Source organism: Peromyscus eremicus, chromosome 9 (assembly GCF_949786415.1).
Source record: "Peromyscus eremicus chromosome 9, PerEre_H2_v1, whole genome shotgun sequence".
Lineage (NCBI taxonomy): Eukaryota > Metazoa > Chordata > Mammalia > Rodentia > Cricetidae > Peromyscus > Peromyscus eremicus.
The window spans coordinates 61,881,406-61,897,326 of record NC_081425.1 but is presented as its reverse complement, the minus strand read 5'-3'; the positions used below and the strand labels follow the sequence as shown (position 1 = coordinate 61,897,326).

The 15,921-nt window shown below is 43.4% G+C and overlaps 1 protein-coding gene across 2 annotated transcripts in view; it reads left to right on the top strand.

Moving 5' to 3' along the window:
* Window positions 1–7,263: 7,263 nt before the first annotated feature.
* Window positions 7,264–15,921, top strand: part of Mtmr6 (myotubularin related protein 6) — a 40,947-nt gene continuing 32,289 nt past the window's right edge. For both annotated transcript variants that reach the window (XM_059273538.1, XM_059273537.1), the window contains exon 1: window positions 7,264–7,433. In XM_059273538.1, coding sequence (XP_059129521.1) covers window positions 7,410–7,433 — 24 coding nt within the window. In that variant the 5' untranslated portion in view covers window positions 7,264–7,409. The remainder of the gene's footprint in view (window positions 7,434–15,921) is intronic.

The following is a 15,921-nucleotide window of genomic DNA, read 5'->3' as shown; positions in this document are numbered from 1 at the left end:
TGCCAGGGGCCAGCTACTCAGCAACTCAGTCAGCCATGGAGTAAAAGGAAAGAAAGATATATAGAATAAGGACAGGTAAAAAGTTCAGAGGCAAAATGTAGTTAAAGAGAAATGGGATAATTTAAGTTAGAAAAGCTGGCTAGAAACAAGCCAAGCTAAGGCCAGGCATTCATAAGTAAGAATAAGTCTCTGTGTATTTCTTTGGGAGCTGGGTGGTGGACCCCCAAAGAGTTTAAAAAAAAAACCCAAAAACCCAACTACACTAAGTAATCTGTAAATCTATAACTTTAAAACTCAAAGTTTACTAAAAAATTTCAACCTGACTCTAATAAAAGCTTTTGTGGTGATATATTATGTCCTCCAACATACTGTGCACCCTAATAAAGTTTATCTGGAGATCAGAGGAAAAAACTAGCCACTATATTAAGCATAGAAGTCAGGCAGTGGTAGCACATGCCTTTACTTCTAGCATTCGGGAGGCAGAGATCCATTCAGATCTCTGTGAGTTCAAGGCCACATTGGGGACAGAGCCAGGCATAGTGGCACACTCCTTAATACCAGCACTAACCATAGAGGTCGGGAGGGCTGTACAGACAAACAGGAAGTAATAGAGCTGAGCAGAGAGAAGAAGTGAGATGGCAGAACAGAAAAGCATATAGGCATAGGTATACAGGAAGTAGGTCTCTCTGGAGGCTGAGTAGTTGGTAAGGTGAGGTTGGCTATGGCTTATCCTATTCCTCTGATCTCTCGGCTTCACCCCAATACCTGGCTTTGGGTTTTTTATTAATAAGACTGTTTAGTAATTTGTCTTACAAGCTTGTGCAGAAGCAGGAGGAGGAGGAGAAGAAAAGCTGTGCTTTCAGATGAGCCCTTCAAGTTAACAAGAAAATTATTCTTTCAACCTAATAAAACTTTCATATATTCTTGTTTGATATATGGCAAAGTTCAATTATTCTACAGTAATAAATGACCCCCCCCCATATTCCACAGAGACACAGTGCATAGACAAAAACAACTTGGAATATTTGAGCAATGGTAGCACTTATTGCATGCTACTAGGTCCACCAAGTTTAAGACTAACCCTAAAAAATTCTTTCCCTCTGTTGACACTTCCCAATTGTATGTAGTTTTGCCCCAGCAGTGTGTGGTGTGAGGAGGTGCTGGAGTTTGTATAAAGCTAGAGCATGTGGAAGGTTAACTGAAGAAGGGACTCCATCTGTACACTTGTAGAGAAGTCATCACTAAGCTAAGACTTCACTGTGTGGTTGTTTTGCCCTAACTGCCCCCAGCCCACTCCTATAAGCAAACCCAATGAGTTGTTGGTTACCCAAACTAGACTTGGGTGGGATGTGTCCTTTGTGCTCTATCTAGGGTAAGTAGACATTTGTTCACATCTCCCCAGAAAAAGGTCTGGTGTAGGCAACAAGGCCTTCTCCTTAGGACTGTCTAAGTACTGCAAGTATTTTCACTGTCTTTTGTTTCCTTACACATATCTAGCATATATTTTTTTAGTAAGCTAAGCCTGATCATTATATAATCTTATTGTCACCATGTTGCTCCTACTTCAAGATCTTTTCCTTATGTGCTACCTTACTGTAGCATGAATCTTAAGGGGTCTTATTAATAAAAACAAACCCAGTGCCAGTTATTGAGGTGAATGCTGGAAGATCAGAGAAGCAGAACAAGCCACAGCTTCCTCACCTCACCAGTTCCTCAGCTAATCCTGTTTCCTCAGACTGGAAGCTTCTGAGTCCTCATCCAGAATGAATCTCAGCTGAACTGCTGCTCAAAAGCCTAAAAACTTAACCAGGTTAGTTCCTAGTTTCACACCTTATATACCTTTCTGCTCTCTGCCATTACTTCCTGGGATTAAAGGCGTGAGTCACCACCCTGGCTGTTTCCAGTGTGGCCTTGAACTCACAGAAATCCAGACAGATATCTGCCTTTGGAATGCTAGGATTAAAGGGTGTGTGCCACCACTTTCTGGCCTCTATATCTAGTGGCTGTTCTGTTCTCTTACCCCAGATAAGTTTATTATGTTCCCCAAAATATTGTGCACCCTACTTCAAGATCTTTTCCTTGTGTGCTACCTTACTGTGGTTTTAATGCAATTTTCCTTGGAAGATTAATTATAAGAATTATGTGAGGTTCACTACAGAGGCATGTTCCACCACAAAAGATTTGTGTTTGCTACAATGAAGTCTTGAGGCACAATTAACCCTGGCCCATTTGAACTCCATTTATGTCTAGATAACTTGATTTTCAGTTCTTGGATAACTGGAAATGAATTCAGGATATAAATCTGTCTAGTGACATTGTCACGTTTTAACGTTTCCAAATCAGACACTTCCCTGTCTTCTGTCCTCAGTGTCAAGGTGGATTTCCTTCTTTGGGACACTGGATTGGTTGAGTTTCTCTCTGGCTATAGCTTTATGTTGGTGGGTCTCCCATTAGATTCCTGCCCAAATTGGACCCAGCACTTGGGCTTTTAGCTGGGCATCCTGGGAGGGTATCAAACAGGTAGTAAATGGACCTGATTGAAATGGTCTTCTTGCAGTATCAGCATCAGTGACCTGCTCACCTCTACAGACATATACATTCCTTCAGACTTCTATATGTAAGTTCTCACTGTCTTACCAGTTACTTAATGCTTCATAGAACTTGATTTTATAGTTTCCACTACTTGAGGTTTGGTCTTATGCAGAGTGATTTTTCTAGCCTCTCATATTACCAATAAATGGAACCTTAATATGGATTTTGAAAAGCAAGTCAATATAGAATGGCTAATAAGAACACAGACTCTGGAGTCAGAGTGTCTGGCTTTATGCCATGACTCTTGACTTTATCTGCTCTGTGATGTCAGACAACTCACTCCACTGTATTTCATTTTTGTCATCTGTGAAATAAGGGAAGAAACAGTACTTTCCCCACCACACTGAAAAGATACTTAGTGTCCTTTCTGCCCCCTGACATAGCTACCATCAGTGTTACCGTCTGAAAATCTGAAAGGGAGAAAATGATAACTGTCATGAAACAAGAGGGGGAGGGTGAAAACCAGAATGGTTTCCATCAAAATGACATCAGTTTCATTGTGAGAGTCTTGCTGTGTTATATAGTGTAATTTGCCTTTCCGTACTCTTATCATTTCAATTCTTTTGTGTGTGTGTGTGTGTGTGTGTGTGTGTGTGTGTGTGTGTGTGTGTATGTGTCACAGGCGTGCCACTGGACGTGTTTAGAGGTTCTGGGGATTGAACTTGGATCGTCAGATTTCTGTTGCAAGCGCTTTCCTCACTGAGCCGTTTCACCAGCCCTGAAAGTACATTTCCTAACTACAAATGTGAGATTTCTGAGTTCAGAAGTCTTGGGCAGCATGGAGCAGGCCTTCTCTACCTCCTCACTAGTGCCCTCTAGGGCACCAGGATTTTGTTGTGTGGGCTTCTCTGGCACATTGCAGCTGGCCTGGACCCACTAGATGTCAGTAGTATTGTGTCAAACACCCAACCAAGACAACACAAACATCTCCAGATTTCACCAGACATCCCATGGAAAGAAAATGCTTCGAAATAGTGTCAGAGGAATTACAAAAATCACCCGAGGTTCTATTTGCAACAACGGCAAACTATTTGCTGGTCACATTGAACTTGCTGTATGGTGGCTAGCTTTTTGCTTATGAGGTAATACATCAGCACCGTTTTTGTTGAGGAATATCCCTCTATAGGATGACAGTGTAATCGGAGGTTTCCCTCTGTCCCTCCAGCAAATCCCAAATACCCAGCAGCCACTTCCCAAATAATTGACTCGGCGCTTAATATTGCTTATAAATGCTCAGCCGGTATCTCAGATTTATTACTGACTAGCTCTTACGCTTAAATTAGCCTATAATTCTTATGTATGTTTAGCCACATGGCTTGGTGCCTTTTCTCAGTACGGCATTTTCATCTTGCCTCCTCTGCGTCTGGCTGGTGACTCCTGACTCCGCCCTTCTCCTTCCCAGCGTTCTCAGTTTGGCTTTCCCACCTAACTTCCTGCCCAGCTACCAGTCTGTCAGCTTTTTATTAACCAATGAAAGTAATATATATTCATAGTGTAAAAAAAAAATTATTCCACAGCATGACTGGTGGGAGGAGGAATTTATGTACATGAAGGGTATGTGGTTGTGTGTCTGTGTGCATGTGTGTGCATACACAGAGGCCAGAGGCAGGCATCAGGTGACCACTGGAATCTCAGATTGAGGGTCTGATCACACCCATCCCCTTTTTCTACAAGAGGGTCCACATGCTCTGATTAAGATGATAATCACTGTTGTGCTCAGAGGCCAGCATTCTACCACAACAACATTTTATTTCATAGTGGTATTAGGCTCTGAGAACATTTTTATGTGGTCTTTGCTGCCAAGTGTCAGAATATAACACTGACAGGTCTTTACATAAGGCTGAGTTTTGATTTAAGATGCTACATGAATAACATTTTTATTTGAAAGACATTCATCAGGGCAGAAGAGATAGTTTATCAGTCAAGAGCACATGCCTCTCTTCCACATGACCAACTTTCAGCACAAGTCAGAAGGCTCACAGCCTCCTAGAACTCCAGTTCCAGGGGACCCAACACCCTCTTCTGATCTCTGGCACCTATCTATCTGCAGTACACTAACACAGACAAACACACATACATAAAAACAAATTTAATCATAAAAAGAAGTTTGGTAGAATATTACTAATAAATAACGGAATTCAACTTGATGTTTAAAAATGGAAAGAACAACTGGATGGTGGTGGTACACTTTAGTCCCAGCACTTGGGAGGTAGAGGCAGGTGGATCTCTGTGAGTTTGAGGCCAGCCTGGTCTACAGAGAGAGTTCCAGGACAGACATGGCTGCACACAGAGAGACACTATCTCAAAAAAAAAACCCACCCTCCCAAATGTGGGAAGAACAATCTTACTAAATGAGAAATTTACATTTGGGGGGTCATAGATGCTTATATAACAAGTTGATGGGCAGGAGTTAGAAACATGGTATTCTTGGATATAAATCAAGGCTTACAGCGATAAGAACAGTTCTCAAAGAGAATACGAGTTTATTCTGGAGCCAGATATGAGTGACTGTGTCCAAAGAACACAGACCCAAGTTACCCCAAAATACATGCTAGGAATCTTAAGAAATTTTATGGTAACAGAACAAAGACTTACAAATCAAGTCATTCTGCAGTTATGTCATGGAAACATCAGGAAGGAGGATACAGCAAGCCAGACTAGTCTCTGCTAGGGTCTCAGGTGCTCTCTAATGCCTTTAGCTAGTACTCTGATGATAGTATCAGCCTTTGGGTTGGTGGAAGCTAGGGTTCTTGTTGATACATTCAAAAACAATAAATGCAGCAGACATAAGGGTGTTAGGTCACACACAAAAATGGGCAATAATTTGATAACTATTTAAGGGGACAAAGATAGCTTATGATAATTTTGCTCCCACCTTCAAATCAGGTCTTGGTTATATGGCTAGATTCTAACTGAGAATTATTTCATTTCTGCCAAACATTAACTTAATGTTGCCTCCCTTTAAAGATTAGTTTTTGTGTAAGATCTCAAATTATTAAGAGTATCACTTAAGGAGAAAATGAACACAACCCAAAACTGAACAAAAATTCATTGACTGATTCTGGTTTAAGGGTAGCCTGTTTAAAAATCTTTTAAAAACTTTCCTCTCATGACCTCTTTTTAAGAGAAAAAAATTTATTTGTCCTTGGTTATATAGGTACATTAAAACAGGTGTACAAATCAAACATTTGCTGAGAATATTTTTGCTTGTTTGTTCTTCACAGTCTCACTGTGTGGATCCAGGTGGTCTGAAACCTAAAGAGAACAGCCTGCCTCTGCCTCTGGAGTGCTGGGATTAAAGGCATGCCTCCACACACCAGACCATAAATTTGTTTTTAAAAACAATTCTTTTGTACACATGCATCTTAAATACTTATTAATGACTAAAGCAGAGATGGATATACAGCTCAAACCAAAAGATACACTAATTTGAAGGAATGCTAAGGAATGATAACAGGAAAAAAGGAAAAGTTTTGCTTTCTGTAATTAAACCACTGTTTCTCAAAGCGTAGAACATTTTGTACAAACTGTAAAAACACTGCAATTCATACATGACTAGAGTAGATGAAACCTGAGCTGACACACTTAACTAGCATGAACAGACAAGGTATACATGGAGAGTGTCGAGAACCAAAGCTGAAGAGAAGTCAAGTCAGAAACAGGCTGTATCCTTGAGAGTGACTGTACATTCAGTTTTTAAAGTTTTGGTCAGGTTCTGCCCCCCAACCCCGATGCCATGCACAGTTTTAAAAGCATTGGTTTAGCCGGGTGGTGGTGGCGGCGCACGCCTTTAATCCCAGCACTCGGGAGGCAGAGGCAGGTGGATCTTTGTGAGTTCGAGGCCAGCCTGGTCTACAGAGCGAGATCCAGGAAAAGGCGCAAGGCTACACACAGAAACCCTGTCTCAAGAAAACAAAACAAAACAAACAAACAAAAAGCGTTGGTTTAATTCAAGAGCCTTTTGCAGAAGGCAGCCAGAGGAGCAAAGGGCTACAGCTATTAGTTAGGAAGTCAAACTGTCCATCCCCAGCCATCTTCACTTATTTGGGGGAAAACAAACATCAGGAAAGTTTCCAGTACAAACTTAACTGATAAACTATCTCTCTAGCCCTGAAAAAATGTCTTTCAAGTAAAAAAAGAAAGAAAGAAAGAAAGAAAGAAAGAAAGAAAAGCCATTCACGTAGCATCTTAAATCAAAGCGTAGCCATATCTACAAACCTGTAAGAGTTATATCCTGACACTTGGCACCAAAGATCATATAAAATGTACTCGGATTTAATACTAATAATCATAGTAGATTTTAATAGTTCATTACAGCAGCCCAGTGCCCCATGGGCTTCTAAATGTGATTTAAGCTGGCATGGTAATGGAGTTCAGAAACCTCCTGTCTCTCCCTCACGGACAAATTCCTTTTGGCCGGGACTTATCTTCAAACCTAGAAAAATGTCTTCTAGTGCCTCAGAAGCCCTGCTTTGTTGGTCCTTGACTGGCTGAACAGGGGTCGGCCTGGTCGGCCTCGGCAATGCCAGTCCTCCACCAGGGAGGGCGCTCTACAATCTGGCCATGGTGCGACCCTGCCAGCGCCAAGCTCGGTTGGAGACGCTCTGCTCTCAGCCAGGATCCCCTCGGTGGTTGGGGTTTGCGGAAGTGTTTCTAGGCGACAGCGCTCGCGGACGACGCCTGCGCAGTGGTCGCCGCCGGCGGGCTGGCTGACGCTGGCGGGTTGAGGGAGTTCCTGCTGGTGGCTGTCACCGCCCCGTTTCTCTCTTCCCGATGGTGCGCTCCTGAGGCCAGCTGCCTGCGGGCGTCGCCCCGTGATGGAGCACATCCGGACGACCAAGGTAGTCGGCGGGAGATCCTCGCGGCTTCCGGGGTCCATCCGGCAGAGGCGGGCGGGCAGTTTGGGGGTGCGGGGCCTCAGCTGCGAGCCGGCAGTTTAGGGGGTGCGGAGGCCGTGAGGACGGCGCAGGCGCCTTGGCAGGAGGTGCTTGGGGAGTCGACAAACGGTGGCAGCCCAGCGAGCTCCGCGTTCTTGGGCAAGATGGGGGCTGCTTTTTACTTTGGGGGCTTTCGGCCGATCGCCGCCTGGCTCGCCCGCAGCCGGGTGGGTCCCGCCCGCATCATCAGTACTAGTACTGTGCGGAGTGAACTAGTCTTGCTTTGGCTTACGTGCCCCGCCCGCAGATTCGGGGTGCTAATGTTAGAGCATCCGAGCCCGCTCACTTTTCTAGTCCTCCAGCCGCTTCGACCTGCCACTTCTGTGCTTCCAACTTTAGGCATTGTCCTAAGTGTGGGGAGCCAGCTTGACAGCAGTTATGCAGAAGGGGAAAGGCTATGTCATATTGTAAAAGGTCCGTGGAATTTCCCCATAACTGAGCGTGTCAAGTCCGTGCTTTATTTTTCTGTGTGAAAGGGACTTAGAGAATGAACGATTTTTTTTTTTAATTTTTGGAAGTTTAAAAACTGATATGACACCGACTGTTACCCACACACAGTGCGTTAGCCAACAACTTCAGCTTCAAAAGGGAACAAAACAGAAAATGGAGATCGATGGGTTTGAATATCATTTTAAGATGGGAAAAACAATTCTCCTGGCTTTACCAAAGCTGTAACAGTCACTTGCTACCTGTCCTAAAGATCTTAAAGTTACAGGTCATTTAGGAACAAGCTGAATTTCCTTTATTGTTCTTTAAAACGTTTCACAGCCCTTTACGTTATGGATAACATAACGTGGAATTTGGAGTTTGCCTAACCTATTTGTAGTAAACTTGGAGATGCTGAGAATCCAACTCCTTTTCCAAGACTTTTTTTTTCTTTAACGAGAAGGAAAATAAAATAATTGAGAAGTTTGAGTTGCTGACATTTAAAATTTGAAAATGGGAGGGTGATTAGATTCCAGTGGAAGGCAGGGAAGAGAACAGTGGGCTGGAGAGCCAGTTCTTGACCTGGCCACAGGGCCCGAGCAGCTGTTGGATCAGAAACTGCCTTTTACTCTTTGAACCTCAGTGCAGCTCTCATTTGCTTGCTGCTGTGAATCACACACACACACACACACACACACACACACACACACACACACACACACACACCAGTGAAAGCAAACTGAATCCAGTGAGCAAAACACACCCTATCCCTAAGTGAATGGTGAGAGTGAGCACCGATGTGAACATAAATTGAACCCCTCCTTCAATTTTTGATTAATTGATAAGTATCTCTGGCTTTGCTGCAGCATGGGAGGGGTGCAGGGGGGGGGCAGTATAACTGTAGCTTCTATGACCTTGAAGACTGTTCTTGATTAAGCCTGACTTTTCATGGTGGGCCCATGCCAGTGTTAGGTAAGGCTGCTTTTTGCGGGTGTTGAGGTAAGGTTTCTTTGGGTCTTTTTAAAGGTTAAGAGCTTTCCAGCTGGTTTCCTACTGAAGTTGCTTCTTAGGGGAGCTCCTTTGTTACTCTGTGTGTTGGTTGTAGCATCCACTCACTTCTCTGGAATAATCTTAAATGTCGACTACAGTGGAACAGAGGTTTGTTAGGTATTAGTGTGTACACACTTGACTGACACTGGGCAGACCACAGCAAGATCAACACGAACCTCACGATGTATCCTGATAATTATCATGTAGACGGTGCCGTTTCCTTAAGTCATTGTTTGGAAAAAGAGCATGTTCTTACGCAATGGCTTTGAACGTGCCAGTCTTTGTTATGTGTAGTCTTCATCTAGACATATTTAATTTGCTGCAAAAAAAAAAATTGTATTTCCAAACCAGAAATAGATTGCTGTTTTAAACTCTGTGTAGTTTAGTTAGTATGATCAATAATTGTCTGTAGGGCTGTTAAGATGGCTCACTGGGTAAAGGCACCTACTGCCAAACCCGGCATTGGTTCTCCAGAACCCATGTGGTGGCACCCACTAATTCCTGAAAGGGGCCTTTGACCTCCACACAGGTTCTTGGCCTGTGCTTGCCTACCACCCCCCAAGTAAAAGTAATAAACAGTTTTTAATTGGCTAGAATGCTGTGTGACTGTTTGGTGATTTTTTTATGCTGTTTAACAGCTGTTTTTGATAAGTAATAGTTACCTTCTGTTGGCAATTATATCAGTGGACACAGTTCTGTAATAGTGTCATAATTTCACAATGTTCACATTTCACACATGTTAATTCATTAGATATTGTGATTGTGAGGGTTTCTTTTAATTATCAACTTGCCACAGTGTAGAATCACGTGGGAAAGGAGTCCCAGTGAGGGACTGCCTGGATCATGCTGGCCTGGGAACATGCTTGTAAGGGTTTTTTTTTTTTCCTAATTGATTTTTAAAATTAATTTCTTAATGTTTTTCTTAATTTTTTTCATTGGGGTAGGAAGGTCCAGCCTGATGTGGGCAGCAGCATTTTTTTGGGTCTGGGTCCTGAATATATAAAAGTAGAGGAAGTAAGGGGACACATTCATGCGTTTATTTTCTCCTGCTCTTGACTCTCAAGCCTCTGCTGCTGGGACTTTCCCCACAATGGTGGGTTGTGACCTGGCATTTTAAGCTGAATAAATCCTTGCTTTATGTCAGAGTATTTTATCACAGTCACAGAAATGGATCTAGAACAATAACTGATTTGAAATTATTCCCAGCAGTGGTTTTAGAATCTCCATTATAGACGAGGAAGACATTGGTGAGTTTGAACAACCTGCCAGGTTAACCACATGTGGCGGCAGTTAGAATTTAAACTAATGTCTTAACTTCAAAAGCTAGGTGTGCTTTTCCCAGCATGAATAGTGTAGCTAGAGTTTTCCTGCCTGGCCCACAGTCAGGACAAATCTCTCTCACCTGCCAGTCCCACAGCCGCTCAGACCCGACCAAGTAAACACAGAGACTTATATTGGTTACAAACTGTATGGCCGTGGCAGGCTTCTTGCTAACTTTACTTAAAGCTTAAATTAATCCATTTCTATAAATCTATACCTTGCCACGTGGCTCGTGGCTTACCGGTATCTTCACATGCTGTTTGTTATTATGGCGGCTGGTAGTGTCTCTCTCTCAGCCTTCCACTTCCCAGCTTTATTCTCCTCGTCCTGCCTATACATCCTGCCTGGCCACTGGCCAATCAGTGATTTATTTATTGACCAATCAGCAACACACTTGACATACAGACCATCCCACAGCAGAATAGTTTCAATAAAATTGTTAAATTGGTGTTTGTTTAGAAAATAAAAGCTAAAAGGTTCTTCAAATTTATCATAAGTAATAGTTTTATATTCTTGTTTTTGTATCATTTAGGACTATTATTTGCTTTGTGGTCTGCTATTAGAGATTCGATTTTTGGCTGAGTACTAATTAGATAACTTTCTGGCTCCAAAATTCAGTGTTAGGTATGTCATCCTATTTTTATCACGTTTGCCTTGACACCGTGTCTCACTGAACCAGATGCTCAACCTTCCAGACAGGCTGGCCGAGCTTCTAAGGTCTCCTGTCTTCGCTCCCCAAATCGGGGCCACAGGCACATGGGACTGCCCAGCTTTTTACATGTGTGCTGGGGATTCAAACTGAGGTGCTTGCGTTTGCAGAACTAATGCCCTTACCCACTAGCTGTCTCCCAGCCTTGAGACTTTAAGGGTTTGCATTTTGTTTTGTTTTTTAGTTTTAGTTTTCAGTAGATTTATTTGTTTTATGTGTGAGTGTTTTGCCTGCCTGTATGTTTGTGCACCATATGTGTGTTTGGTGCCTAAGGAGGCCAGAAGAGGGTTGGATTCTCTGGACCTGGAGTTACTGATGGTTGTGAAATGCCATGTGGGTGCCGGGCACTGACCCTGGGTCATCTATAAGAACAGCAAATGCCCTTAACCAGTGACCCATCTCCCTAGCCCCCAGTTTTGTGTTTAGAGATTGAGTTTTATGTGTATGAGTGCTTTGCCTGCATGGATGTATATGTTCCACATGCATGCCTTGGTGCCCACACAGGTCATGCCCTGGAACCGGAGTTAGGGATGAGTGTGGGCCATCATGTGAATGCTGGGAACCAAACCCTAGGTTCTCTGTAGGGGGAACAAGTGCCTTAACCACCGAGCCAGTTCTTCAGCCCCTGAGGTCTTAGATTTTGAGACATACTTGAATACTTGCCCCGAGCAGGACACCATTTTGTCCCATGTCACAGGTGAGAAACCTGCAGTTTGTCAAGATTAACTCACCTGTCTCAGCAGACTGAGAATTAATTATTGGCTCACTGGTTGCTAATAGGAGCTGGATTCTGAGATCCAGGGCTTTCTGATAAGAAGCCTCTCTCTCACTACCACACTCTCCCGCCTAGCAGAATAGTTATCTAGTGAAGAGTTATCTAGTGAAGAGGTTAGAGTGTGGAGGCAGGCCAGCGTGGGTAGGAGTGGAGATAGATGAGGGCAACTAGGCGGGAAGGTTTTGTATAGTGATCAGTTCATCGTGAGGCTGTTTAGCTAGGGGAAAGGTTGAGGGAGAGAAGCAGGTGCGCATGTCTAGGTAATCATTGAGAGTTTATGTAAGAGGATACTTTGAGACTCCACAGAAAAGAGAAGGCATGTTAGAGCCCAGGGACCTGCAGGAAGGTGCATGCAGAAGTCAGGGTGCTGAGGTGGAAGAGCTGTGAGGCAGATTCCTAATCCCTAATTCCCTCCTCTGTGCCCATTGTGCCCCGCTGTCTTTTGCTCTGGCCAGGCACTGTTCTCCACAGTAGGAAACCAGGCAGCCGGCAGTGAGCTAGACAGCTGAAAACTGCTGAGAAAAGGTATTGCGAATCAGGAAAGACAACCATAAGCAGAGCTGAGGGATCGGGGCTACACTTTGTCGTCAGACGGTCAATGCTGGGAGAGCAGTGAAGCCAGCAGGGACCCTGGAGATTACCAGGGTGCTGTCGGAGGGACGACACAAATCGGAAGTGGGGGAGGGGTGGGCCACAGAGGCAAAAACATTCCCCTTTGTCGGCCTTGTCGCTAAGAACTAGTGAGAAAGCCAGAGCAGAGCGGGTGAAGGAGGTTTCTATAGAATATTAAAATTGGTAGAGGGCAAGTTATTGCAAATGTTTGAAGGCCACTGTAAAATCTTTTTAACTTTTTGAAGTGTATGTGTGTGTGTGTGTGTGTGTGTGTGTGTGTGTGTGTGTGTGAGAGAGAGAGAGACATGAGCACTACAGTGTGTGTGTACAGGTCAGAGTACAACTTACAGGAGGTGTCTCTTCTACCATGAGTCCTGGGAATTGAACTCAGGTCATTAGGTGTGGCAGCAAGTGCCTTCACCCATGGAGCCGTTAGCCACCTTTATAAATCTTTGCTTTCACTCTGAGATAGGAAGTTCTGTGCTCAACATTGTAGAAGAGCTAAGTGAGATAGAACTGAAAAGTTCCCACTGGATTTATGACCCGAGAATATTCTTTTTCCCTTTTAAGAAGTCCGCAATTGCTTTGCTGATCATTTATGCTGCCAGATGTCCTAGCAGCTGAGGACACAGGACCGAAGAGTCAATGCCCTCACTTACTGTCCACCGTGTACACATCAGCATACTGTCCTCTTCCTTTTCCACAGCTAGTTCTCCACAGAATGTCTGTAGACCCATAAGAACCTATAGTTCTTTATAGTGCTCTGAGAAAACCTTGTAGAAAATTCTAGACTACTCTAAGAAGGGGGGATTTGTCCCTGATTGGGTAATGAACTGGGGACAGAACTGAAATTACCAGTAAGAATTGTATTAGCAAAGTAAATGGGTACATGGATGGATGGACAGATGGTAGAGCAAGGTCAACAGTAACTGTTTTCTAGTAGTTTCTCTACATGTTTTTAATTTATGGCACATGCATGGATTACTGAATGAATGTTTACTGGTCAGCTGCTGTAGATGGTGAAGGCAGCAGGGGGAGATAACAGAATAATGAGACAAAGAAGAGTCAGTCCCATTTTATAAATCCCTTGAATGATTTCAGCATGGGCTCACTGCTATACTGTGGGCATTCTCCTTATGAGAAGTAAGTTCTCCATGACAGTTCATCTGAGATCACTAAACATCCATTGTCTTAAACACTATTCTAGCATCTGGAGGGACTCAGAAAGAAAACGGGAGCCAGTGACTGCCCTGAGGTATGGACCAGTTTTTAGTGGGAGAGACGGACACTGGAACTGGCTTTGATCTTAGCTCTGTTGTCCTCTAACCGTGGTGGAAGGAGCGGAGCTTGAGGGGGGTGAGTGGATGAGTCAGGAAGGAAGACAGTAGGATGATGTCCAGTGCTGGCAACTCCATGTGGATGGCATAACCTAAGTCACGTGTGAAATGCAGAGTTAGAGTTGTGTTTGTGAGGGGGTGGGGAAATCAGCAAGTCATGGCTCTTAAGATGTTTAAGTGCAGACAGCATAAGGCCAGGCTAAATGCTCACTCCCCTGCCTCGGGCACTGCAGGAGACCAGCACAACATAGGATGTATTAGTCTGTACTGGGAATGCAGAGCTCTGAGAGACCAATAGTTAAAACCGGAATGAAAACTGTGAGATTGTCTCCCTTACATACAAGCTTTGCAAGTAATTGTACTATATGGGAAAGAAAAAAGCCACAGTTTAAGGCTGGAGTTAGGGAAGCATTTGTCTTTAGCTTCGCTTGGACTTCCTTTTAAAACAGACTTCCTGTTTGTTCATAGCCACACCCTTTAAAACCCTTTTTTATTTTCTCCCAGGAGCTCTTTGAAGTATTCTAAGTCATTGATCTCTCTCTTCAGTGGTGTTAATACTTTCCCAAAACCCTTAGCTCCACACATGTTCACTACTGCTCTTATTAAAGGAACTAAGGTAAGAGAGAGCTAGTCGGGGTCTGGTCTCTGTTGTTGGCTTTGACCCTTTTCAGCGACACTTGGAGAGGAATGGACAATTGTTGGTCCTGTTTGTCTTTAAAGACATATAAATTGAAGTTTTAGTTTTCAGTGTGAGAAAATGAAGCCATATTTTTACTTGAGGAAGAAATGGCCCTAGACAATGAAAGAAATGTTGACCTTGAAGAGAAATCTTCATGGAACAGAAAGCTTTCCCTACTACCACCACCACCACCCCTACCTTACCCCCCATCCTCCACCCCTACCCCCACGCAGTCCTCCATCCCCCATTCTTCCTTCCTCAGCCTCTCGAATGCACCACCACACCTGGCTTTCCTATGTTCTTGACAGTCAATGTAAAATGATCACTTGTTATATGTCAAATCCATTATCAGACCTGAGTTGTGGTAGACCATATCTCTTGAGTTTCCAATGGGAGGTATCCATACTTAATTTATTGTCTTTACCATGTAAATAAAGTCTTGTATTAAATATTTTTAATTACATTTAAGTTTTAACTTATTTGAACTGTGATATTGTAAGTGAGAATCCTCTGTGGAAGTAAATTATAGAGAGGGAAGAAGAGTGAGATGATCAGCCTTTTAAGTGGTGACTATTGATTATTCATTTCATAAGGGGAGTTTTTGTTCTTTAGCTGGCAAGAGGTAAGTAAATATGTCAGGAAAGTATAGAATTAATGATCTAATGGTAAGCTGTCTGGTTTGAAGATCTACACAATGTAAAGAATTGTACACAACCTCTTGTGCTGTACATTAAACATGTTGGTAGCACCTATTTTACGTGTTTGTCCTATAAGATGAATGACGTCAAATTTTAAAGCTCTGACTAGTCCCAGTCCCACTCTGCTCTCTTGTTGCAGCTGTATTTGTGTGTGTGTGTGTGTGTGTGTGTGTGTGTGTGTATACACACCAGTATTAATAGACATGAATACTGTTATACTTCCGTAATGTGGACATCATTGGCATCCTGGACACTATAGGAGGCCAATGCAACTTAGGACAGTTTGTGTCAGGGAGCTTAGCAAAGAGACAAGGTGACATATGTAACAAATTGGCTTTCTAAATAAGTAAGAGTTACCTTTAGAGGTGGGGCATCAGTGAGTCTAGGAGAAGGCTGGTCACTGGACTGAGTGGAAGAGAGCTTTGTAGTAGAGCAAGAGCCAGAGCTGGCTGCACAGCAGCCATGTTTGATGCAGCGGTGAGAGAAATATAGAGCATAAGCTGGAGCTTGCAAACAGTGGTTTCCTGATTTAATTTCCCCAGTCGTATACTTCTAGAACTTTATATGATTACTTGATTTTCCACTTAAGATAAAATTGGATAGTGTTATGTGGCAAAACTTCTTTTGGGGAGACACTACACATATCTCTGCTCACCTCAGATAGGGAGCCCACAACAGACCAAAGTGTGTGGCCTTGGCTGTCCTGGAACTTGCTCTATAGATGCTCTGTAGACCAGGTTGGCCTCGAGCTCACAGAGATCCACCTGTTTCTGCCTCCGAGTGCTG